Here is a 25164-nt window from a genome sequence, read left to right on the forward strand (position 1 = left end):
GAATTTCTTCACACCTCCCAGTTTAGGAACCCATGCTGTAGGGCTTCTGTCTTCTCTTGTATATGCTCTAATTTGTCTGCAAGCAGGGCTAAGTCATCTGCAAACTTTAGATCTTAAAGTTTCCTAGTTCGAGTCCATTGGAGTCCCCTTCCTGAATCAGCATACGCTGTTTTTGTGACCCAGTCTAGGACAATCAGGAAGAGTAACGGTGAAAGAAGGCAGCCTTGGCGTACACCTGTTGTGACCTGGAATTTTTTTGACAATTTTCCATCATGGATGACCTGGCAAGAGCGCGTTAGCTCTTCCGCAAAAAAACCCTGGAAGAGCGAATGTGTTCCCTGGACCCAGCGGAGTTTTTCCAGGATTCCTCCATTCCTAAGGCTCCTTCTTTGTATCCCAGGCGTTCATTCCAAATGTTATTTTATTTGTGTCATGCACGGATGGGAAAGTAAGGCAGTGCCCCAGCAAGAGTTGGTCCAGCTGCAGCAAAAGCCAGTGGGGAGCTATTTACAGAGCTAGACAAAAGGACAATCCCTGTAAGACAATTTAAGTTACTTTCACCGCTGGTCATGCAGCCATCGCAGTCTCGTTAGCACATTAATATGCCTGATATTTCCCAGATGCTTAGGAGAGTCAGAGAGAACTTTTCTGCCCCACCCTTATTGTTATTTTATGTTACCTGGGAGAGGTCTAGGTTGGATATTAGGAAAAACTATTTCCCTAGGTGGGTGGGGAAACACTGGGGTGGGCTCCCTAGGGAGAGGGTGGAATCTCCATCGCTAGAGGTTTTTAAGTCTCGGCTTCCACGAGGAGTAACGGTAGTTCAGACTAGGAAGCCTAGTCCGAACTACCTAGTTCGTGCCGCGTCTAGTCGCGCGGCACGGGGTTCGAACGAGTGAGGATTTAAAAATGGCGGCGCCCCGCTTATGCAAATGAAGCCCGGGAAATTCAAATCCCGGGCTTCATTTGCAAGTGCGGTATGCCTACATTACCCCGCTAGTTTGAACTAGGAAGGTAGTGTAGACATACCCTCTGATACTAATTTTTTATTTTAAGTAATCACTAAAAAAGTTTGGGCAGGGCGATAAACTCTTATGCTTCAGGGCACAGTCGAAGAAGGGTCAGGAAGGAACTTGCCTTGAGGGCAGTTTTCAGCATGTTTGCATGCTCTGGGAGTGGCTAGACACAGGGGCAGATATAGGGCAGGGTGAGCAGGGCGGCCTCCCCGGGCCCCATGCTTCAAGAAGCCCTGTGCACGTGCCATGGCGCCACCGCGCATATGCATGGCGCCACCGTGCATGCGCCGTGGCAAAGGGGGGCCCCGCGAAATTGTGCTGCCCTGGGCCCTGCAAAATGGTCATCTGCCCCTGGCTAGACAGGTTCTCTCATTAGGCGGCCGCAGTGTGGGAGGGTTGGCTGAAAACCGCTTTCTGTGCAGCACGATTCAGCTCATGTTCCCTATGGGAGGAAATTCCTCCCCTGCTGTGAGGCGGTGGTTAATGCAAATTGCAAGAATATGAGCTTGCATCACACACACACGCCTACATAGAGAAATCAGGGGTACTTCGTGATTTCTGGAGCTCCACCCCCAGCTGTTCCCCCGTTACAATTTGGGTTGCCCCCTTAGCTTGCACCCTGGTACAATTTTGACCCCTGTCCCTCACTCTCAGCGTGACGGACACTCTGATTTCTTGCCTCCTCCTGGACTCCTCTGTTCCAGGCCAGATCAACCATGATATTTGGGCTCCTACTGAAATGGGACCCTTTTCTTCCCGTAGCTATGAGTTGGGGTGGGAAAAGGCAGCTGAATTCTGCCCCTTTAACATCTATTTCTGACATTCAGAGATGTCAGTGTAAGGAGAGACCATGAGCGGAGGCAGGGAATGGGGGTAGGGAAGAGCCAGGTTGTCGGGGTGCTGTGGGGAGGAGAAATTGGGTGCCTGCATGTCCCAGTGGCTCCCCTCAGAGAGCCCCCCCCTGGGTGCTACAGGCAGGACTGAGCCCCACGGAGGTGCACAGTGGGGGTGGCCCAAGGGGACTTGCTGCAAAGCCAGTGAAACTTTGAGGAATTTTTCTCAGCTGCCAGGAGCAGGCCAAAACTTGCTGCGCAGTTGCAAAATCAGCAAAAGGAAGTTGCTGGGTCTCTGTATTGGCTCTGGTGGCTCTGTGTGCGGAGTTATAAACATGTACTCTGGGTTGATGGTGGAAAATTCTCTGTCTGTGTCTGAGCAATGGGCCAGAAATGTTCATTCAATTTCTGTGCTAATTAGTGAGACTCCATGGACCTGAAGGAATGTATCTGGCTACTTGCCAACCAGTCAGGGACATAATGGCTGCAAGTATGTGAAACAGGGATAGTTCCCTTACCTATTGTGGCCATGAAGATACCAGGAGAGGTATATAAGTGCCATGTGGCACCCTCCATCTTGTCTCGAGTTCAGCTCCTGATCCCAGAGGCAGCCTTGCAGGGAACAACGAGCCGGGAAGAACCATGGACCCATCCTGACATAGGATGTGCACCAGAGACTTTTAAGATAGCAGTTTATAACATCTCTGCTAAGAGCCTGCATTGAGAACTGGGAGATTCGGTGCATGTAATGTATTCTCCTTAACAACCTCACTCTCATGCTTTTCTTTCTTTTAGTAATAAACCTTTAGATTTTAGATTCCAAAGGACTGGCTCAGTGTGGTCTTGTGTGTAAGATCCAGAGTGTAAATTGATTGGGACTTATGGCTGGTTTCTTGGGACCGGGAGAACCCATTCAGGGTAGGTGAGATTGGGATCTAGAACCCCTCACCTTTGTGTTAGGCCTGGGGATGATCGGGGCACAGGGAGAGCTGGGGTGTCTGAGGGGTTTTGCTTGTGAGGCTTCTGTCTGGCTGGATTGGCAGCTATAGTGCTTGGTGTGAGTGCTGAGTGGCCTATTTGGGAGGGGTCTCCAGTCTGGGGCTGCAAGGAGCCCCGAGTTTGAGCAATTTGCCCTGAGCGGATGCCCTCAGCCGTGCCCAGACCCGGCCCGGTCCGTCACACCAGGACTTCCTGGTGCAGCAACATTTGTGATCTGTCAGGGCCACAGATATTCCTAGACCACCCGCAGGCTGGGCATCCAGCAGTAGCGGGACTGGTGGCTGGAAGCCCTGCCAGGATGGTGGCAAGAGGGCTGACGCCGACTTCCCTTCATCCGGCAAACTCCCTCGTTCGGGACCAGTCAAGCCCTTAGGGTGCAGAGCCAAGGCGGCCCAGCTATTGCACAATTGTTTTTTCTAAGATCCAACCTCCCCCACTGCAACTTAAGCCGGTTGCTCCTCTTCTGCCACCTGCCACCCCTGAGAACAGCCTCTCTCCACCCTCTTTGGAAACCCCCTCTCAGGCTGTGGAAGGCAGCTCGTAAATCTCCCTTTCTTCTTCTCTAGTGCTGGCAGTTCATAGGCCCAGCACTTCTGGGCTTGTTGCATCAGTGTTAAAAAAAAAAAAAAAGGCTTGATCTCTTTTATTCCAAAGGAAGCAGTGAAACTGGACTCCGTCCCTTCCACTCCCTGCTGCATCCGCTTTTCTGGTGTGTGGGGGCAGGAATCTGGCTGGAATCTGCCCCTTTCTGTCCCTTCCAGGTCTGCAGCTCCTGGAGATGGGGGAGGAGGAGGTGGACATCTGGACTTAGTTGCTTTAATCCATTAAGGCTTGCCCGGATCCAGCCCCACCTGAGGCTCAGGGCTCCCCCTCCCAGCATTGGGGAGCCTGTCCTGGCACTCCATCCCCACATCTATCCACCATGCAGCTGGAGCACACAAGATCTACTAGCCTGAGACCCTCTAGGCTTTGATGCGGGGCCACACCAGTGAGGGTTTGGGGATTTTTTGGTTTTTTTTTGGGGGGGGGAGGGGAAGTTGTTTGTTGGTTTGGGTTTTTTTTTGCCTGTCACTTACGCGCAGCCCTGACAGATTCAGAGATGTCAGAGCAGGAAGAGACCGTGAGCAGAGGCGGAGGATAGGGGTAGGGAAGAGCCAGGTTGTGGGGGTGCAGTGGGGAGGAGAAAGTGGGTGCTGGATTGCCCTAGTGGCTCCCCTCAATGAGCCCCAGGTAGGACTCAGCCCCACGGAGGTGCACAGAAAGGTGGGAAGGGGGGGGGGGGCAGAGGGACCTGCTGCAAAGTCCGTGAAACTTTGCGGAGCTTTTCTCTGCGGCAAGGAGCAGGCCAAAACCTGCTGCGCAGTTGCGAAATCAGCAGAAGGAAGCTGCTGAGTCCCGCCCCCTATTTTAACAGGCTGCTGAATTCTGGTGACCCACTGGCCCTGCCCACCGAGCATAAAAGCTCTGACAAGCCGCTGAGAACACACTTGGCTGCTCAGTCTGGGCTGGCTGACAAGGAGGGTGGTTGGGAGCCGTCGGTCACTGCCTGCTGCGAAGCCACCAGGACTCCACGCTGCCCCAGCCGACCACCCTGTGGGAAACCTGGAGCAAAGGTGACGAGGTGCTGACAGGTGGCAGCCACTCAGCTATGTCCAGGGTTATGAAGCCCTGTAATGGGGCAGGGATAGCAGTGGGAAGGGAGGATGGATGATGGGAGCTAATGGCACCCCAGCGTTTGCCTCAGCCCTCCCCCTTGCTGCCCCGTAGCACCCTGCTGTCAGAATTTGCTACTTGGCTTGTTCTCAGTTACCTCTGAAAGCCTCTGTCCTCCCATGTTTCAAAATCAGGAGCAAATGGGGGGGGAGGTCTGAGCAGGAGGTGGAAACTGGTGTGGGGGGGGGTGTCAGATAGCTGGAGGCAGGGGCAGGAAAGGGGCTGAGGGTAAAATTGGGGAGGGGGGAAGAAGAGCCAAGTTAAGCCTAAGAGTGAGGGGCTGCAAGGTTGTGACAGACGAGTCGGTCCCCACCCCATGTTGTAGAACAGATTCTTGACAAATTTGCTGTATGTAGTGATGGCCATGGGGGGCTGGTACCTCATTCTGAAAAATTAAAAGCTTCAGAGGGGGCAGCCGAGTGAGGCTGTAACAGGAAAAACTTTAAAAACAACCAGCAGTCGAGTAGCATCTTATAGACTAACAAGACATGTAGATGGGGTCATGAGCTTCTGTGGGCAAAACCCACTTCTTCAGATGACTGGAGTGTTGGAAGTCCAGATCCAAGAATAAATAAGGGAAGGGGGGAGGGAGGAGAAGGAAAAAAAGAAAAAAGGAGGCGGGGGGGAGGAGGAGAAGAGAGACAGTGAGCAGATAGTACAAATAGTTGTAAGAGGTCGATAAGAACAATTAGCATCTTCATTCTTAAGTCATTAAGATGTGGTTAGCACCTCCATTAGTTGGTTGGTTGGTTAAGTCATTAGGATGTGGAAGGTATTGTGCGAGCCAGCTGATATCCGGTTCATATCATTTACATAAGAATTAAACTTGTGAATGAAGTTACGTTCCAACCCTTCTCTGTATTTGGCTTGTGGAATTGGTCTGAAACAACACAGAGACTTCGAGATCCATTAGTGAGTGCCCAGGCAGGTTAAAGTGTTCTCCAACAGGTTTCTGAGTGTTGCCTTTTCGGATACCTGATTTGTGTCCTTTAATTCTTTCCCATAGAGATGGTTCAGTGTGGCCAATATCCATGGCAGAGGGGCATTGCTAGCATTTGATGGCTCAGATCCCATTAGTGGATGTGCAAATGGTATAAACCAGTATATCAGCTGGTTCACACACTATCTTCCACATACTAATGACTTAACCAAACAAACAAACAATGGAAGTGACCATTGTTCTTATCAGCTTCTCATAACTATCTGAACTGTCTACTCACTGTCTCTCTCTTTTCCCCTTCCTTTTTTCTCTTTTTTTCCTTCTCCCTCCTCTCCCCTTCCCTTATTATTCTCGGATCTGGACTTCCAACACTCCAGTCATCTGAAGAAGTGGTCTGTGCCCAGGGAAGCTCATGATCCCTTCTACATGTCTTGTTAGTCTATAAAGTGCTGCTAGTCCATTAGTTGTTTTTAAAGTTTTTCCTGAAAAATTAACACAGCTCTCAACATTTTTACATTGAGACCTGGATGGGTGTATCTACTGATACATTGCTGACCCCTGGTGGCAGAAGGGAAAACTACAACACAGGCCAGGGCGGAGTGGAGTAACAGTTACCCCAGGGGGAATATCTACGGCTGTGTTTGCAAAATTAGAGTGTGGGGCAGAGGCCTTTTTCATTTCCCTTTCTGGCTGTTGTGTCCTCAGAAGGGGCATCCCAGTACCTAACCGCGGCAGCTCCTCTCTGTCTGATAGAACGTACTGAGGTGCTACTGGATAATTGATTCAATGGGATATTTTACACAAATGCCTGAAAACTGTTTCACATATTAGATATTTAAAATAATCCTGTATCAGTTCTGCATATAGTCTCATAACAGTTCACAGTTTTGTCTTATCTGCTTCTGGGACTCCCTGAATTGTGTTCTCTTCTTGTCATCCATATTACATGGAGTTTTGCTCCTTTTAACTTTTTTGTATATTATTCTTTTTACACGTAGCACTCATACTCTGTCAGCATTGGGCAGAAGGCTGTCATTATCCTATTTCATTTCTCTTAATAGCAAATAATTACTGAAAATATTTACAAGTAAATTGTTGACAACAATTTTAGCAGTGACCTCTGTTTTGACATAGCACTTCCTATGTTTTTCCTATGATTTGTAATTTGGAATGTTTAATTTATTAGGGCTGTCGAGCCTTAAAATATCGTGTGATGATTAAGAGAATACGTGTTACATATTTTGCATGTTTTCTACCTTTTCAAATATTGATTTTAGTTGCAACACAGAATACAAAATGTGCAGCAGCAGTTTATTACAGACACTTCCGCTGTAACCCCCCCCCTCAAAATTAGTATTTTTTAATTCACCCATTACATGTGGTTTTGCTCTGTCTTTTTATCGTGAAAGTTGAGCTGATGAATGTAAAATTATATACAAAAAAACCTGCATTCAAAAATAGAACTGCAGGGCCTATAAGTCTGCTTGGTTGTATTTCTTGTTTAGAGAATTGCTCTGCCAAACAAGTTAGGTTATGTTAGGAGATAAAGCTGCCTGCTTTTTATTTATAGTGTCACCAGAAAGTAAGAAATCTCATTTGCATCGCAGTGTTGTAGCCAGGTGTGCTAAAGATTCATGCATCAGTCACCATTCCAGGGAGCAGGCATCTATCTTGCTAACAAGTGCTGCTCAATAATGATCCAAAGCAGGGCAGAACGGTGAAAGTTCAGTTTCATCAGCTGAGTCACACAGTCCCAGCCAAAGGATGATTTTCTTTGTTGGTGGTTGTAGTTTCTGCTGTGGAGTGTTGCTCTTTTAAGATGTCCCATGATATGCGCCACACCTCGCCACGCTCAGATTTTGGATGGCACTTCAGATTCTTGAATCTTGGGTCGAATGCTACAGCTATATTGAGAAATCTCACTTCGGTATCTTCCTTGCATTTTGTCGCATCTGTGGTGATGGTGTATGAACAGCACGTGCTGAGTCATCAGCCGAGACTCATATAACATGACGCCTATGGCAGAATGAGGGTAAAACAGAGTAGAAGACATACAATTCTCCTCCAAGGAGTTCAGTCATAGATTTAATTAAATATGTTAATTTTTTGATGAGCATCAGCATGGAAGCATGCCCTCTGAATGATGGCTGAAGCATGAAGGGGCATATGAATGTTTAGACTATCTAGCACATAAATACTTGGTAATGCCCACTTCATAATGCCATGTGAACACCTGTTCTTTTAGTTGAATTGTAAATTAGAAGCTGGCAGTATTATCTCCTGTAAATGTAACCAAACTTGTTTTAGTGCTTAGCTAAACAAGCAAGAGGACTGAGTGGACTTATATGCTCTAAAGTTTTACATTTTTATTTTTGAACGCAGCTATGTAACAACAAAAATCTACATTTGTAAATGACGCTTTCACAAGAAAGAGATTGCACTATGGTACTTGAATGAGGTGAATTGAAAAATGCTATTTTTTTCCAGTGCAAATATTTGTAATACAAACATAAAATGAGCCCCGTACATTTTGTATTGTTATATTTGAAATCAATCCATTTGACAATGCAGAAAAATATGCACAAATACTGAACACATTTCAGTCAATACCTTATTGTTTAATAGTGTGATTCAAATAATTAATCTCAACTGAGTTTGTGTTAATTGAGTTAACTGTAATTAATCAGCAGTCCTCATTATTTTTTTAATAGCACAAATTTATTCTTTTGCTCAGAATGCCCTGTCACAATTCCTTACCTCTAGAGCAATGTTTCTCAACCAGTAGTATGAATACCCTTAGTCAGGAGGGAGGAAGGGGGGGAAGGAGATGTCAACACAACTGAAATTTGGAGAAAATTGAACTTTTGTTTTAAGTTTTATACCACTTTATTATTTTTGTACTTCTTACACCCAAAATTTTCATCACCTGCCTGGCTACAATTAAGTTGTTTAAACAAATGTGTTGCAGTGGTAGAAAAAAAATTGTGTGTCTGAAAACTGTAGGTACTGGGGGTACTTATATATATATAAGGAAAGATGAAAGCGAGCACATGGTGATAGGCATAACCTTCTCGCACCTGTCAAAATTTGCTGTCCCAGGAGCAGAGATTTGTTGTATCATGCAAGCAAGGTACTAACCAACTTCAACAGGCCTTTATTTACCAAAGGTGAAACTTCTTTACAAAGCTGCTGCTGCTCCCCTCTGTAGCTCTCACTCTCAGCCCTGGCCCATCTCCTCCCTGCTCCTTCCTGTTTCCTGTTCTTCCAGACTCCCAACAGCTAGTGCTCCCAGTTCAAATAATTACAAGCATCATCTAAAACACCACGGCTACGTCTAGACTGGCATGATTTTCCGCAAATGCTTTTAAAGAAAAAGTTTTTCCATTAAAAGCATTTACGGAAAAGAGCGTCTAGATTGGCACGGATGCTTTTGCGCAAAAGCACTTATTGCGGAAAAGTGTCCGTACCAATCTAGACACGGTTTTGCGCAAGAAAGCCCTGATCGCCATTTTCGCAATCGGGGCTTTTTTGCACAAAACACTTCTTAGCTGTCTACATTGGCCCTCTTGCGCAAAAGCATTTCCGGAAAAGGGCTTTTGCCTGAACGGGAATGTCAAAGCATTTGCACAAGAAGCACTGATTTCGGACAGTAGAACGTCAGTGCTTTTGCGCAAAATCAAGCGGCCAGTGTAGACAACTGGTAAGTTTTCAACCTAGATGCAGCCCACAAGATTTTGAGCCCCAAAGCTTTGGTCGTTCAGAGGTGTTTGACTTGCCCAATGACAAAAGCTTTGCCCAACCAAATACTAGGCCAAGTACTAGTGCAAACAGTGGTTTGCCAGCAGGAGTCGTGCTCCTAAGGGTGGAAGTGTTTTGTCAACTGAAGTGCAGACAAACGGTGTTTACGTTGCTCCACTTTGTGCCATAGGGCTGCGTTGACACAGTTGTGTTGCTAAAAGCTGGGTAGTGTACCTCGGATCACAGAACAGGAAGGGAGAGATAGAAAGCAGACAGGCGTGCCCATTTGTAATGGGGTGGGAACCACTCCTTCTAGCCATGCTGGGAATTAGCTCTTGGTCACCAATGCACTTTCTTCTAGTGGTGTCTTCGAGCCGTCACTTCTGTGCCTCTTCTGGGACCTGCGTTGTTCCCTGCTCTTCTCAGCCGGACCAGCCCGCTGTGCCTCAGTTCCCTTTCTGGCCCCTTCTGGGTGAGTGACAGTCCCTACTCCCGCCCCTCGCCGCTTGTGACCTACTGCTAGGGATGTTAGATGTCATTTAATTTATTAATTGTGTAACTGCTGCAAATCTTAGTGGTTACATGATTATTTAATAGTTCCTGGGAATGGGGCCAGCAGCCAGCGTGATCCTGGCCCCATATACAGCAAGCCCCCTAGCATCCCGTGCTGCTGCCTCTGTAGCAGAGGTAGCAGCAGGGGGCGACAGCAGCCCCTGTTCGCGAAGTGGTCAGGTTCCTCGCAGACAGAGGCTGCTCCAGCTTCCCATGGAGAAGCCATGGACAGATCCTGCTCTGGAATATCACCTACTCCCTGCCCCAGCGCTGCTGCCTCTGATAGACTGCTGGGGGACTGGCAGCTCCATGGCAGATATGTGTGGGGACCTTGCTTGAAAGCCGCTTCCCATGTGTACCGGCTCCCATCAGCCCTCCTCACTCTACAGCAGCGGTGGGCATGAGGCTGCCAGCAGGCCAGATGCGGCCCACCAAGCCAGCAGATCCAGCCCGTGGCTCCCAGCCAGAACCCTCAGGCAGAGATCAGTTAATTTTTCAGGAAGCCAGATGTTCTCTGCTCCCTCCCCCCAGCAAATCTCTTAGCAGCCATTGGCCAATCTCTCAGTTTCCAGCCAATAAGAGCCAAGAATTTTTTCTGGAATCAGTGGCAATGTAGGAAGCCTTCTTCCTTCCTCGTTGCCCCCCCTCCCTTCCCCTTTCTCTCATGCCTAGTCCCCTGCCCTAGGTCACAAGCATCTCCTTCATCCAAACTCCCTCCCAGACTCCAGTCTCCCTCCTGCAATCCAGTCCCTCACCCCAAGCTCCCTTCTGCACCCAACCTCCACCCCAGACCCCCAACCTCCTCCATTAACATCACTGAAGAATGTGGCCCTTAACCACTTTCCAAAATCTTGGCGTGCTCCCCCCGTCAAAAATTATTGCCCACCCCAGTCTACATGCTGCTGCCTCTCTTAAAAGACAGCTCCCCACAGGTACTGGTGCCTGCCTGCTACCCCCCTCTCTCAGCCACCGCTGCCTCTGATTCAGAGGCAGCAAGGGGAGGGGTACATGTGTAGTTGACAGGATTAACTGATAAGCCACACCCACCCTGATTGAATTAGCTCTGATGTAACACTCCTATCTCTGTACCCTTCCCCTCTGTTTCTTTTTCTTTCCCTACATGCATCTGATGAGGTGAGTTGCAACTCCTGAAAGTGTATGCCCTAATAAAATTGTGCTCCTGGACTCCTTGTCATTTTGGCTGAAAAGACTAACCCAGCTGTCTCTGAAACCCACCATGGGTCGCTTTGCAGAGGCAGCTGGCATCCACCCCTGTCAGACCACCGGATGTCAGTGGAGAAGGATGGACGGAGGGTGTTGGCAACAGGCCTCTCTTTTCCTGGCTAGGACCTGTTCTGGTTTCCTTCTCCTTTTGCACACGTGCAGGGCAAAGCTGACATTTGAGGGCATGTTGCTCTCATTAGCATTGAAGGGGAGGGGAATAGTGACATTTACTGGATGATCAGAGAGATCCTGGGACTGATACAGCTACAGCAGCATGGCACATAGCATGTGCCTGCCTCTTCCTTCTGCCTACCTGTCCCTCCTCTCCACCTCTGAGGTCCCTGCATTTTGATCCCTGTGTGCACCTTTTGCAGCTCCTGAGCTCTCTGACCATGCCCCAGGGGTGGGGTGGGAAGCTACTGACTGCTAGCACGCCAGCCGATACTGATTCTGGGGCCCTTCCCTGCAGCCAGTGAGAGGAAGCAGACCACAGCCCAGTGGAGAGTCCCCAGCACCTCACACTGAGTGAGGAGATGACGCAAGGAGAGGAGCCCATGGATCAGAAACCGTGCCTGAAGGAAGACTTCGGGCAAGATCCAAAAGAAGACGGTAGAAATCAAGGCTCTGATGTGTGGACTCATCCCAGGGAGTGGGTTCCAGGCTTATATAGACAGATTCGTGCTTGTATTGGCGAGTATGACTCCCCGAATCCAGCTTCTCCAAGGGAGCCCGATTTCTCACTTTTCTTGGGGGGCACTCCAAGAATTTGGAAAGTTGTCAAGGGCCGCACTCTTCCATGCTATTAATGGAGAGGATGTGGGGGTCTGGGATGGAGGTTGGGTGCAGAAGGGAGTTTAGAGTAAGGGATTGGGGTGAAAGAGGGGGTTGTGACATGAGGCAGGGGACTGGAGTGCAGGGTCCAGAAGAGGATTCTGAACTGGGAGATGGGTGTGCATGATTGGTGGGTGCAGGATCTGAGAGGGGGTTGGCATGACCTGGGGCAGGAGTGCAGGAGAGAGTGCAGAGACTTGGGCTGTGACTGGGGGCAGGGGATTGGGGTGCAAGGTCTGGGAGGCGGTTGTGACCTGAAGGAGGGGCGTAGGAGAGGGTGCAGGATTTGGAAGGGGTCTCCATTCAGAGGTGCAGAGGTTTTGGGTTATATGGGGTAGGGATGTAAGAGGGGAGCAGAGGGTTGGGGCATAGGGAGGAGCTGAGAAGCCAGAGACAGACTCTGGCTGAGAGGCACTTAGCAAGGTAGTTCCCAGCCAGCAGCTCAGCAGGTTCCTCAGCCAGAGTCCCTGCCTTTCATGCGCCCACATGTGCTCAGAGCAACTGCAGGGGCCTTTTGGCTGCTCTGAACTGAATTGCTGGGAGCCTGGAAGGAGGGGCACTTCACTTGCAGCCTGTCCCACAAACAGGCAGCTCCTATTGGCCAGAAACCAGCCAATGGGAGCTGCAAGATTTTGCTGGGCCTGGGGCAGTGTTCAGAGACCTGGGAATGCCTTGTGAAATCCTTCCTCCTGTCACGGCACAGATTTTGTAGCTGTTCATGTACAGATTGAACCTCTCTAGTCTGGCACCCTCGGGACCTGACTGGTGCCGAACTAGAGAATTTTCTGGACCCCAGGAAGTCAATATTGTCTAGCAGTGTTACCGACACTTCCACTGCTTCCTGGGCTCTGAGAAGACATTTAGGGACAAATTAGAGCTAAAGGACAGCACACAACCCTGAGAGCCAGGACTGGGGGCTGTAAACAAACTTTATGGGGCCACAGGAAACTTGGCCACACCCATGATAAGTGGACATCTGACTAATTCAAATCATGCCGGACCACGGAGGTTGCCAGACCAGAGAGTGCCGGACTAGAGAGGTTCAACCTATACTGGGAAAATGCAAAGAAACTCCCATGAGTTCTAATGTTGGTTTGCAGCTGAACTGGTGATTGAAGGGCGAGTGAGGATCTGTAGGGCAGACAATGCTCAACCAGAGCCATTTCCCCCGCCCTGATTGACCCTTTCTGAAAGCAACTCAGATGGAGCCAGTAGCACAGCTAGATAGAATCTATGCTGGAGGCCCGCTGGTGGGTTAGCCACTGGACAAATGGGCAGCATGCCCCACACCCAACCCTATCTCCCTGGGAAGAGCACCAGGGCAGGGTAGGTGGGACTGCAGGCAGAAGGGGTGAGTAGGGGCACCACTTGCTGTGAGAGGCCCCACACGTGTTACTCCAGAGTTCATGAGCAGCGGCCGGGGGGCAAGGTGTCAGGGGGCAGCTCTGCACCCTAGAAAGAGTGGAAGGGGTGGGGCCGCCACTGATGCTGTGGCCTCTTTGAATTGCCGGGCGCTCCGCATGGCTCTGAGAAGGGGGAGGAAGCACTAAGGCCTGATCATGAGGGATCCTTCCGACCTTAAAGTCTGAGTCTGTTTCTCTTGTAAATTTCACCTGAGGTTTGATTGTAACTAATACCGTGTCTCCCCCTTCTCCCACCGAGCAGTACCCTGGATCATTAATGGTTCTTCTTTCCTAGGTGATGTCACGAACATCACGTTCTGCAAATGTTTGACCAGTAAAGTCACAATCTCAGTCTATGGCTTGATCATGATCGTTCTGGTAGCAGTCTTAGGTGAGTCCCAGCCATCCCCAGCCAGGTTTCTGTGTCCTGTTTCCCTGTCCCTTATTCTTTCCACCTTGGCTTTAAACAGAAAACTTTCAGCTCTTGCTTCAGGTCTCCTGGCGGTAAGATACCGACTCTCGATGGTGCTCAGTTGGGCTTCATGCACTGAATTCAGACCCCATGCCAAGTGGTGCAGCTGTCAGGTCAGGAATTTGTGACCGCTTTGCCATTTTGTTGCGTCACCGCCTTCTCCCAAAGGGCCGCTCTGTCAGTCCCAAGCAGAGCTTGCTCTCGGAGAGGCAGCTGTACAGGGCCAACTACCTTGTGCTTTGTTATTTGCTGAAAAAATAAAGTGTTGAGGCACAGAACCTAAACTAAGAGCCAAATTTCAAAGGGAAGGCCCCACTGCTGTTAACTTGCCCCTGTGGGTCATGCTTGGAGAGGGGACTGGTTATGCTGTTAAATCTGAGCATTAATGTATGGCCCAGCCTCCACATTGAATTTTACATCAGTTTAATTAACAAAAAATCTGTTTATAATTTAGTTTTCTGATAGGGAGGTTGCCTAGGGAGGTTCTGGAGTCTCCGTCCCTGGAGATATTTAAGAGCAGGTTAGATAGATATCTATCAGGGATGATCTAGATGGTGGTTGGTCCTGCCATGAGGACAGGGGACTAGACTCAATGACCACTCAAGGTCCCTTCCAGTTCTAGTGTTCTAGGATTCTATTATTTCTGTTCAATATCTTCATCAATGATTTAGCTATTGGCACAGAGAGGATGCTTATTAAGTTTGCAGATGATACCAAACTTGGAAGGGGCGGCAACTGCTTTGGAGGATAGGGTCATAATTCAAAATTATCCGGATAAACTGGAGAAATGGTCTGAGGTAAATAAGATGAAGTAGAATAAGGACAAATGCAAAGTGCTCCACTTCGGAAGGAGCAATCCGTTTCACACACACAGAATGGGAAGCGACTATCTAGGAAGGAGTGCAGCAGAAAGGGATGTAGGAGTCACAGTGGACCACAAGTTAAATATGAGTCAGCAGTGTGATGCTGCTGCAAAAAAAGCAAACATGATTCTGAGGTGCATCAACAGGAGTGTTGTGAGCAAGACAAGAGAAATCATTCTTTCACTCTACTCTGCACTGGTTAGACCTCAGTTGGAGCACTGTGTCCAGTTCTGGGCACCACATTTCAAGAAAGATGTGGAGAAATTGGAGAGGGTCCAGAGAAGAGCAACAAGAATGACGAAAGAGAACATGAGCTATGAAGGAAGACTGAAAGAATTGGGCTTGCTTATTTTGGAAAGGAAAAGACCGAGAGGGGACATGAGAGCAGTTTTCAGGTATCTAAAAGGGTGTCACAAGGAGAAGGGGGAAAAATTGTTCTTCTTGACTTTTGAGGACAGGATAAGAAGCAATGGGCTTATACTGCAGCAAGGGAGGTTTTGGTTGGACATCAGGAAAAATTTCCCAACTGTCAGGGTGATTAAACACACTGGAATAAATTGCCTAGGGAGCTTGCGGAATCTCCATCCTTGGAGATATTTCAGAGCAGGTTGGACAGACACCTGTCAGGGATGAGCTGGGTCCTGCTGGGAGGGCAGGGGACTGGACTTTATGTCTCTCAAGGTCTCTTCCAGGTCTAGTGGTCTAGGATTCTATCATTCTAAACAGTTCCATTTCATGGCAGGCTTTCCGCAGTTTTTATGGTGTAACCCTCTGTCTCCTGCTGCTTTTGATGTGACAAGTCTTCTGCAGTAAAGAGTTAAATTAATTCCTAGGTGGTATCCAGTTGTCCTCAGATAAGCCGGCTCTATTTTTCAGGCCTGGTATCCACCTGTGGCTTTTTATTTCACTGTCTCAAAAGGACAGTATTGTTCCTCGGGGCGCTGAGCAACTCGCTCTACGTAGGGTATCACAACGCAGTTCAAGAATCGAATTCTGCAGTGAGGAGTGCAGTGGAAGCAGGGCCAAACTGAGACATACTGAGGTGCTAAACGGAGTCCAGTTTAAAGAGGCCCCATGGCATTACCAAAAAAGCATGTTATTCTAACAGACAAGACAACCCCAATAAAAATAATAGTTTGATATTTGAATCTCAACCAGTACATAGGCAAGGATGTAACTAAAAACTTGAATTTTTTTTCTATTTAGTGGCACCTCATAATCCGGACCCCTAAACTGGATCTTACTTAGTGGCTGTGTCTAGACTGGCAAGTTTTTCCGCAAAAGCAGATGCTTTTGCGGAAAAACTTGCCAGCTGTCTACACTGGCCGCTTGAATTTCCACAAGAACACTGACGATCTCATGTAAGAAATCAGTGCTTCTTGCGGAAATACTATGCTGCTCCTGTTCGGGCAAAAGTTCTTTTGTGCAAAAGCTTTTGCGCAAAAGGGCCAATGTAAACAGCTCAGATTTGTTTTGCGCAAAAAAGCCCCGATCGCAAAAATGGCAATCGGGGCTTTTTTGCGCAAAAGCGTGTCTAGATTGGCACGGATGCTTTTCCAGAAAAAGTGCTTTTGCGGAAAAGCGTCCGTGCCAATCTAGACGCTTTTTTCCACAAATCCTTTTAACGGAAAAGTTTTCCGTTAAAAGCATTTGCGGAAAATCATGCCAGTCTAGACGTAGCCAGTTTGTGCATAAATCCAGCATTGATTTAGACCAGAATGAGCCTAAAAAGCAAAGCCTATTGATCCTGCTGCCCATCACAGCAGTATCTGGGCACCTCCCATGTAAAAGCCTCAACAAGAGTGAAGCACCTTATGAACTTCCTGGAGTCTCCAGCCCTTTTCCCCTTGTGGGAACAGAACTCTGTTTGGGAGAGGGGATTTTTTTTGGAAGGGGGCCTGGTGTGTCCTTTCCTGAAGAGAGCCAGCTATCCCCGCTGATTATTCTGAATTCCCACGTTTCATTGGGCCCTGGCATCCGCCTGCGTTTGGGCCTCGCTCTCTGGGCAGGGTGCTGAGCCGTGGGTTGGTTCTATCCTTGCTGAGTTCACTGCTGGGACTCAAATTCTGTGGTGCTCTTAGCTCCCTCTGAGCATCTGGCTGTGAGGGGCTGGTTCCCCCTAGATGCTGGAAGGGTCACGTTTTTACTATGTTATTTTCTCTTGTCCAGTAATTGTAAGCCTGTATTTGAGCCATCCTGGATCTGATGGGGTCTGCTCTTCAGGCCCCCCTGCTGGGCCCGTGTGCCTGGACGACTGGGTCGGGTACCGAGGGAAATGCTACTATTTCTCCGAGGTCGAAGGGAACTGGACCAACAGCCAAACAAACTGCTCTGGGTTCAGGGCCTCCCTGGTTGTGTTTGACAGCGAGCAGGAGAAGGTGAGAGAGAGAGACGGGCATAGGTGCTTGATAATGACCAGGACTGGTCTCGGCAGGACAGACATGGCTGGAGGGGGCAGGGCCTGGCCTCTATTCTTGCTCTGGCCCCGCTCCTGCGGGGAGGCCCGAAGGAGTGAAGGCCCGGCAGCTAGTTGCCAGCAGTGGTCTGTGTATGACTGAGCTTTCTTCAGCGAACTCCAGACAGGAGGAGCCCTTCTGCTGGGCCTGGCCAATGGGGTTGGGTGTATGTCAAGAGGGCTTGGAAACATGGAATATGCTGCCATGCTCAGGTGGGGGTCGGGGGTGGTATCCAGCTAAGCAGGACACCTGCTTTATGTCCCTTTGTGTTTCTAATACAGACATTCCTGCTGCGCTATATAAACAAACTTAACCACTGGCTCGGCCTAAGGAGGGAGCAGGGCCAGCCCTGGAAAAGGGTCAACGGCACTGAATTCAACCTCTGGTGAGTCTCACTTTTTATACAGGAATGTCGCCCTGGAATTGGCCTGTATCCCAGAACTTGACAGGCCTCCAGTCAGCCATTTCCAGTGTGCAGCCACTTCTGGCAGAAAGCCAGATACCGCTCAGAGAGGAATAATTTCAGGCCTTTGTGGGATGAGGCCAGACAGCTGCACACTTGCCCGTGGTCAGTTAAAACGGAAGAATAAAACAAAAAGTTACGGCAAGAATTAGGGGTGGCAGAGTGTCAAGGACTAACCGTTAAACTGATATGCGGGTGTATATTCGTTAATGGTGTCAGTTACACTCCGCTGGCTCCTGGGGAGGTGGCTTCACTGCAGCAGGGCAGCAAAGCCTCTTTCCTGGGAGCCAAGCAGGCAAGGGCTGGCAGCCCCTCTCCAAGTGTGGCTTCGCTGAGGGCTCTGCAGTATAAGGCACGTCGGCCGCCACCAGGCCCAACAACCCTCAAAGTCACAACTCCAGGAGTGAGTCCCATATTTCACCCAGCACTTTCACACAGCATCTCAAGAATCAGGTGACTCCAGAGAGAGACCCCAACAGAGCTCAGGGACAGCTCATAGATCCTCCAGCCTCACAGCCAGTCCCATGGAAGGCTGGTTGGGATGTTTATTGTTGGAGCCCTGTGCAGGTACAAAATTTGTATCCATATCTGCAAAAACGAGCTGCGGATATCTGCATGCACATCTGTGGGTTGAAGTGTCATCTCGGTGATCTAAGATAGTGGTTCTCCGCTAGAGGTCTTCCTGTGGGTACATTAGCTCATCTAGATATTGGCTTTGTTTTACAACAGACTCCATAGAAAGCACTTGCAAAGTTAATACAAACTAACATTTCCTATAGACACTAACTTGTCTATACCTCTCTATAGGCCAGTGTTTCTTAAAGTGTGTTCCGTGGCACACTGGTGTACTGCAAGGAGTTGGAAGTGTACTGCGGAGAAGAGTTTCAAAATGGCTGCCTTAAAAGGGCAATGCCTACTTGTCTCTTGAAAGGGGTTCCTTTTTTTTCCCCCAATAACTTTCACCCTTCCCTTTTTTTTCCTCAACAAAAAACCCTTGGCGTTCTGCATAAAAAAAATTATCCTTTGGTGTTCCTTGGTCTTAAAAAGCTTAAGAAACACTGCGATCGACTATATACTGAAATATAAATACAATATTTATATGCCAATCAATTTTATTTTATAATGATATGGTAAAAATCAGAAAGTTTTTCAGTACTAGTAGTTGTGACACTTTCGTTCTTTTTATGTCTGATTTTGTAAGCCACTTAGTTTTGAAGTGAGGCGAATACCACCTTGGGGTATGCCACACAAGTCAGACTCCTGAAAGGGATACGGTAGTCTGGAAAAGTTGAAAGCAGTGTTCCCTGTAAGCTGTGAACTTGTGTGGCCGCTCAGGAGAGATTCCAAAACCACTCAGCTGATTAGCTGAGCGCCCACAGCTAGGTTTGTGTTTGTACTGGTGGTGCACATTGACACGTCTCAGTGCCCATACAATTATTCCACACATAAATGGAAAAGATTAGAGGGAACATTGGCTGAGAGCCACTGTTCCAAGAAGCATCCATGCTGGGAAAGTTCTAGTGAGCTTGCCGTATTGTGGGAATGGTCCCTGGAATCCTTCCTTTTGGGGCACTCTGGATAGAAACTGGGTCTGAAAGAGCTGATCACAGGTCCCAACTGGGGCAGAAATCACCAGGAATTGGAATAAAAAAAAACTCGACCTGGAATAAAAGCTGGGGCTGCCTCTCCATCCATCTGCCCTTTTCCTTTTCCTCCTCCAAAACTGGCTTTGATTAATTCCCTAGTCCGGGTTTGTTCAATTTCTACCTGGGAGGAAGTGCGGTGGGATCACTTTGCTCCCAGTACAGAGAGGGCCTGATAGCTAATTGCAGTGGTGCACCCATGTGAAGCTCTCGGAGGGGCAGGAATTGTACAGACCCTGCCTGATTCTAGCTCCTGGCTTTTGTGTTGCAGGTTTGATATTAAAGGCGGAGGAGACTGTGCGTATCTGAGTCCTGCCTTTGTTGGATCTTCAAGGTGCTCTTCACATGCACACTGGATCTGCAGCAAACAGGATGCATATACAGCAGGAAAGGGAAGGAAAGCCAAGGATATGAACATCAGAGAATAAATAAAATGTAACCTGGGAAAGCTTGAAGCCCTTCCACCTGCAGACAGAGCAGTCTGAGTATTTATTCCCTAAGTTCTCCAACGTTTTGTCCTGGTTCAGACTGTAAGTACCTCAAGCAGCGCAGCTTCCATGTTCTCCGCAACTGGATCCAAAGCTGAACGGAGCTGTCGCTTTCTCAGGAATCTTTTCTGAATGTAACTATCCCTGTTTTACTCACTTCTAGGTGTACACATTCACTGGTGTTTCCCCATGTACGTGTAAATGCTGGGCCTTGGAGAGGCCTGCCTGAAGGAGCGGTGTCCGGTCTGCAGATCGTTCAAAAAGCAGACTCCGGTGGCAGGGGACCGTCACCTTAAGCGGTGCCTGCTTGAGTAAGCCTTGAGGCCTGACCTAGTACTGAGGCCTTTCTTGGGCAGCAAAACCCCCTTCCCATGTTTCTGAGGCCCCAGGCCTCCTCATCCTCCCACTACATTTCACTTGAGGGAGTCTGGGAGCCATTGGTGGACCACTGCAGCTACCAGGCCTTGGCACCTCGAGCCAAGATGGAGGTCACTGGTCCGGCGCCTATGTGCCGCTGGGGATGTTAGTGGTTAATACACCCTAGCCCAGCTGCTGGGGGTGCTCTAGCCCAGCTGGGCTAGAGTGCCCCACTACTCCTGTTTAATTGGCCAACCAGTTAATTGTTAAGTTTAACCTGTTAATTCATAAATGGGGTTTTACGTCCCTACTTGCCACTCGTGAATTACCCACCCCAGCGGCCATCTTGGGCCCAATGGGTGGCTCCTCATTCATGGAGGCCTTGCTTATTGTTGAAGATAAGACTGAGAACCCCGTCTATGCCTCATTGGAGGCTGCGGATTAGACGTGGGTTCAGATATCTGCATTTCCCTTGTCTGCGGAGCCACTGGAGTGTCCTTGTCTGGAAGCCCTGGGTTGGGAACGAGACCTGCCTTTGATCCGCAAAACAGCAGTATTGTCTGGTTCGTCCTCCCCTCCCATCCTGGAGAACTTGACGGCCTGTTACCAGGGTGTTCAGGGAGAACGTCTCCAGAATAACTTGTAAACTTTGTGGAGTTTCTCCATTTCTTTATCCCTTTGGGAGTGTATCTCCTGATCAATGATGTACTTCTCAGGCCTGCGAGGGCTCGTTAGGGTACACCAGCCTGAGTACCCCCAGTAGCCAAGTGCTTGGAAAAACACTTTTTTTGTCCCAATACAGGGATAGGAAGAGTTTTAGACTCATCCGACCACTAAATGCCTTGTGGTCATGGTAGTGAACAACAGGGCCCAAACAGGGCAGATTCAAGTCCTGTCCTTGAGGACAGAGATGTGAAGCGCCTAGACCTCCTAGGCAGAATGAGATGCACCTCATCATCCCTTCAGATGAGGACTGTGATTTGGTGAGCCCGGCTGGCCAAATATGACTTCCTCCATGGTCAGTTATGGCCAAGTCTGAGGTGCAGTTGCCCTCTCAGATGAATTTTGGGGCTATCGGCAGAAGGTATGAATGCCACTCCTCTACGGGTACTCCTAGGCAAAAGTCTCCAGCTCACAAGGTGCAAACACAAACCTACTTGGAATATGACATCTGCATTGCATCTCAAGGAACCGCAGTATGGAGTTGTTTCTTCTGACCCTTGTTCATCCTGGTTGCTTAATGCAGCTAAGCTGTGGTGCTCCTAATGACAGGTATTATCAGCGCCTTAGTGGGGACAAATACCAGCCATCCTCTGATTCTGGGAGGATTTTCAGTCCGTTCCTTCCCACAACTTGCACTGTTTGAAATATTGGTGCTTCCGATCCACTGATGCAGCCACAGCACTGAATGTTACATCCTCTACCACGCCCTGTGGTGGCATCTGTGAATATTATTTGATACTTATATCTGTTCATAACTATTCTTTTCCATTGTCATCCTCTAGTTGGTCCTGCTGGAGAATACAAACCAAAGAACCCCAGCTACTGATTCCTGCATTGAGCCTATAATTTCTGTTTGAAATTAGCATCTCTTTTCCCCCAAGATCAACCAATCCCAGTTTGATTTTAAATACTCCAGATCATGAAGAATCCATCATATTCCTATGCAAGTGGTCCAAATAGATAATTAGCTTCATTGTTAAAATCTGTATCAATTCACATTTTATTTCTAGTCTGAATTTGTGTCGGCCTTTCAAGCTTGCTCTGCTGCTAGCTTAGAGAGCCCCTGCTATCAAGAATCTCCTCACGAGGCCAGTACCAATAGGTTATAATCCTAACCTTTGACTCATCTCTTGGACTGCACTGAATGGTCTTTCACAGTGTGGCAGGTTTGCCAGACCGTAATTCATTTTGGTTCTTCTCGGAATTTTTTCCCACATTCCTATGCACAGCGGTGGCCCTTAAACTTTTCAGCTGCCTTGGTGATGAAATGTTCCTTGGGATTTCTATGGCAGAACCTGTCTAGGAAATAATGAGGGGTGGTCCATCTCTTCAGAACTATATTTGAATTTCTCCCTTGTTGATTGCAAATTGTGCTGTCTACACTTTGTTTTCTTTCGCCTCCATTCTTGACTGCAATGAGAGAGCCATTCCCAATCGCTATTCAGACCCATTTTGATGGTGTCAAGTTTGCAGCTAAATTCCATCTCAGCAGTTCCAGGTTGAAGTCTCTTTCTGAAGGTTTTTTTGTTTTGTTTTTTTTTTGCACTGAACTGGCCTATTCAGGCCATGTCTAAATTTTGGCACTTTGTCATACTCATCTCTAAACCCTGACTTTTTCTCTCCAGACACATGTCCAAAACTCACCGAAACTCTCATAATTTCACAATAGTCCCTGCTGAATTTGAACACTGGGTTCTCCTTTACCTCATCCTCAAACAGAAATGTAGGTAACAATCCTTCTTCATTTATTTTATTGTAATGTTAATGTCATTTTTTAACAAAGTGCACCTTTATTTAAATTTTAGAAGTATTTTTATATGCATAGTACTTTGAAAATCAATTTTCATATTTTTATATTAAATAAAAAGTATTTAATTTAATGAAGGCCATCTGTAGAAAACTTCCACTTTCTCCTCAGAAGTGAGAGGCACAAGAAGAAAAATGCTGCTTTTAACTATCTAAATTTAAACAAAACAATCACAGAAACAGTTTCCTTCCCTTGTCATTTCATTTTTTAAACATTCCTGGTTTTTAGTTGTTTACATTGAACACAGTATTGCATTTGCATGGTACTTCTTTGTTTGTTTTTGTTTTTATTCTCCTGGTTGTCTATTTGCAGTTTCAAATGAGGAGTGTGGTTGAGCAGCCAATCAGTAATGCTGAGATTCTTTATCTGCACTTTCATAAGATGTTTTAAGTATTAAATAACTCCTAAATGTGATTAGTAGTTACTACTTGAAAGAAGCCATTTTAAAGTATTGTTGTTAATCAATTTGTTAATTATCTGGAAATGCTTAAGCAACTTTCCTACCCAACAAACAAGCCAAGAGCCATCCTCCTGAGAATTGTTGAGAAGAGTGAGTGCTGTCTTTGAATATTACATAAGCTAAAGATCTTGTGAAATGGGGTGAAATAGCAGCTTTAATTTGAATATTAGGCAAAAAATATTACTAAGAAACTTGTCTTAAACACAGCTTTTTGAATGGCTTCTTTTAACTGAATGTATGAATTAAGCTCTTTCACCTTTGCACATTTATAATCTTTATCTACATAAACTATCTATTTAAATTTGTACAATAGGTGATCAATAAAATACTTTCTCTTCCCTGTCTACAAATGATTTATTTACGTTACATTAAAACTGGTCTCTCTACTAAATTTCTGTTACAGTCTTTTCTGTTGATCACTTGGGAGAACTTTTAATTGGGTAATAACTGGATGCGTCTTGGTTTTTAATAAAACAATCAATTATTTAGGGTGGCTTTTTTTTGCTTTTTTTTAATCACAGCACCCCCTCATATCAGTGTTTCCCAAATTTATTTTACCATGGAACCCTTTTAAACTTGAAAGAATTTTGTGGAACCCCTAATAACAGTTTTATATATGGAGCTGAAAAAGTAGACCACAAATAAATAAGGATAATAATGAGCAAATGCTAAACAAGGTCACGAGATCAACATTTAGTTTAATTGCCCATATTTAAAAACAAAAATCGCATTTAATGTGTACAAAAAAATCGGTAAATCATTAAATGTTATTGTAATAGAATTTTCTCACGGAATTCTTATTTTCACTTTGTGGAACCCCGGGGTTCCGTGGACACCATTTGGGAAACACTGCTCTAATTCAGGACAAAGAACCTTATGTCATTAGCATAGTGTGGAATCACAGCCCTGAATTGTCACTGAGAAACCATTAAGATTTGGTCCCTATTATATCTCAGTTCCCTGAACTAAATGCTAGTAGTTTTAAGGATATAGCCGCTTGCCTCTCAGCAACACCCTTTGACACCGATAAGCTTCATGACTTTTTAGCTGCACCCTACTCAGGAGATCTCGTAACCTGTTGTGATATTGACCCCATCCGCATCCCCAGACAGCATCTCCGCTTGTTCAGAAACCATAATACCTCATCTTCCATAACACCCTCCTAGCTACGACGACAGACTCTTTTTATAGACCACACACTGTGACTTTTGGTCTCTTCCCTTTCTTCCTTCTCTCTCCCTCTAACCCAACTACAAAAGCTACTGGTCCTCTCACAAAACACTCCTCCTCCTTCACTACGTTCATTGGCTCGTCCTTCATCTGGCTGTGTCTTTAGCTGCTAAGCCTCTCTGGATTGCACTCATGCCCTTTCTGTTTATGCCAGTGGCATGGCCAGGAAAATGGGATGGGCCAAGCTTTGGGGTGGGCAGCATTAACTGGGGCTGCTTCCTCCACCCCTGACATGAGGATTGTGGCTTTGTGGGGCTTCTCCCCACCCTTTCCCCCTGCAAGTCCCCGCTCACTCCTGCTGGAGAAATGGTGTCTAGGAATGGGGGTCATGTCCCATCCTCCCACCTGATGCTCTCCGGGGGAGCAGTGTCAGGGTATGGCCGTGCTCTGCCTGCCAGTCTAGGCTCTTACCTGGATCCGGTCCTTGAGGGATGTCCCATTCCACCTTCCTTACCCTGTAGGAGTCAGGCAGGCACAGAAACAATTGGTAGGGTGGAGGTGTTGAGAGCCATTGAATCAAACTGTGTGTGATAGAAACCCATTCAAGCCAGGGGCTGCAGTAGGACTTTTAAAAAGGGGTACTTTATAAAAAAAGGTTGAGACACACTGCCCTCACCTATGGTATCAGGCCATGATGGGAAGATACCTCCTGGGCCTGAACCAATTATAAGGATGCTGCATGATACATATGGGCTGTGTCTAGATTGGCCAGTTTTTCCGGAAAATCAGCCACTTTTCCGGAAAAACTTGCCAGATGTGTACACTGGCCACTTGAATTTCCACAAAAGCACTGACTTCCTACTGTAAGAAATCAGTGCTTTTTGCGGAAATACTATGCTGCTCCCATTCAGGCAAAAGTCCCTTTTGTGCAAAAGTTTTGCGCAAAAGGGCCAGTGTAGACAGCTGAGATTTGTTTTCTGCAAAAAAACCCCGATCGTGAAAATGGAGATCAG

At 47.4% G+C, this 25164-nt stretch overlaps 1 protein-coding gene across 11 annotated transcripts in view; it reads left to right on the forward strand.

Moving 5' to 3' along the window:
• LOC102456514 (C-type lectin domain family 2 member E-like) overlaps nucleotides 1-25154 on the forward strand; it is a 45948-nt gene extending 20794 nt beyond the window's left edge. Inside the window, exons 1-8 of one of the 11 annotated variants that reach the window (XR_012898453.1) lie at nucleotides 4139-4461; nucleotides 9601-9711; nucleotides 11485-11705; nucleotides 13545-13640; nucleotides 13731-13834; nucleotides 16754-16962; nucleotides 17322-17425; nucleotides 19418-25150. Coding sequence is in view for 8 of the 11 variants with exons in the window: in XM_075913517.1 (XP_075769632.1) it covers nucleotides 11549-11705; nucleotides 13545-13640; nucleotides 16754-16962; nucleotides 17322-17425; nucleotides 19418-19574 (723 nt within the window). In the remaining 3 variants the exon portion in view is untranslated. Of the gene's footprint in view, nucleotides 1-4129; nucleotides 4470-9600; nucleotides 9712-11389; nucleotides 11706-13544; nucleotides 16963-17321; nucleotides 17426-19417 lie in introns of those variants that run through there. The other 10 variants (XR_012898452.1, XR_012898451.1, XM_075913514.1 and 7 more) reach the window with 10 other exon arrangements.
• The last annotated feature ends 10 nt before the right edge of the window (nucleotides 25155-25164 follow it).

Source organism: Pelodiscus sinensis, chromosome 32, assembly GCF_049634645.1.
Source record: "Pelodiscus sinensis isolate JC-2024 chromosome 32, ASM4963464v1, whole genome shotgun sequence".
In the NCBI taxonomy this organism is placed as follows: Eukaryota; Metazoa; Chordata; order Testudines; family Trionychidae; genus Pelodiscus; species Pelodiscus sinensis.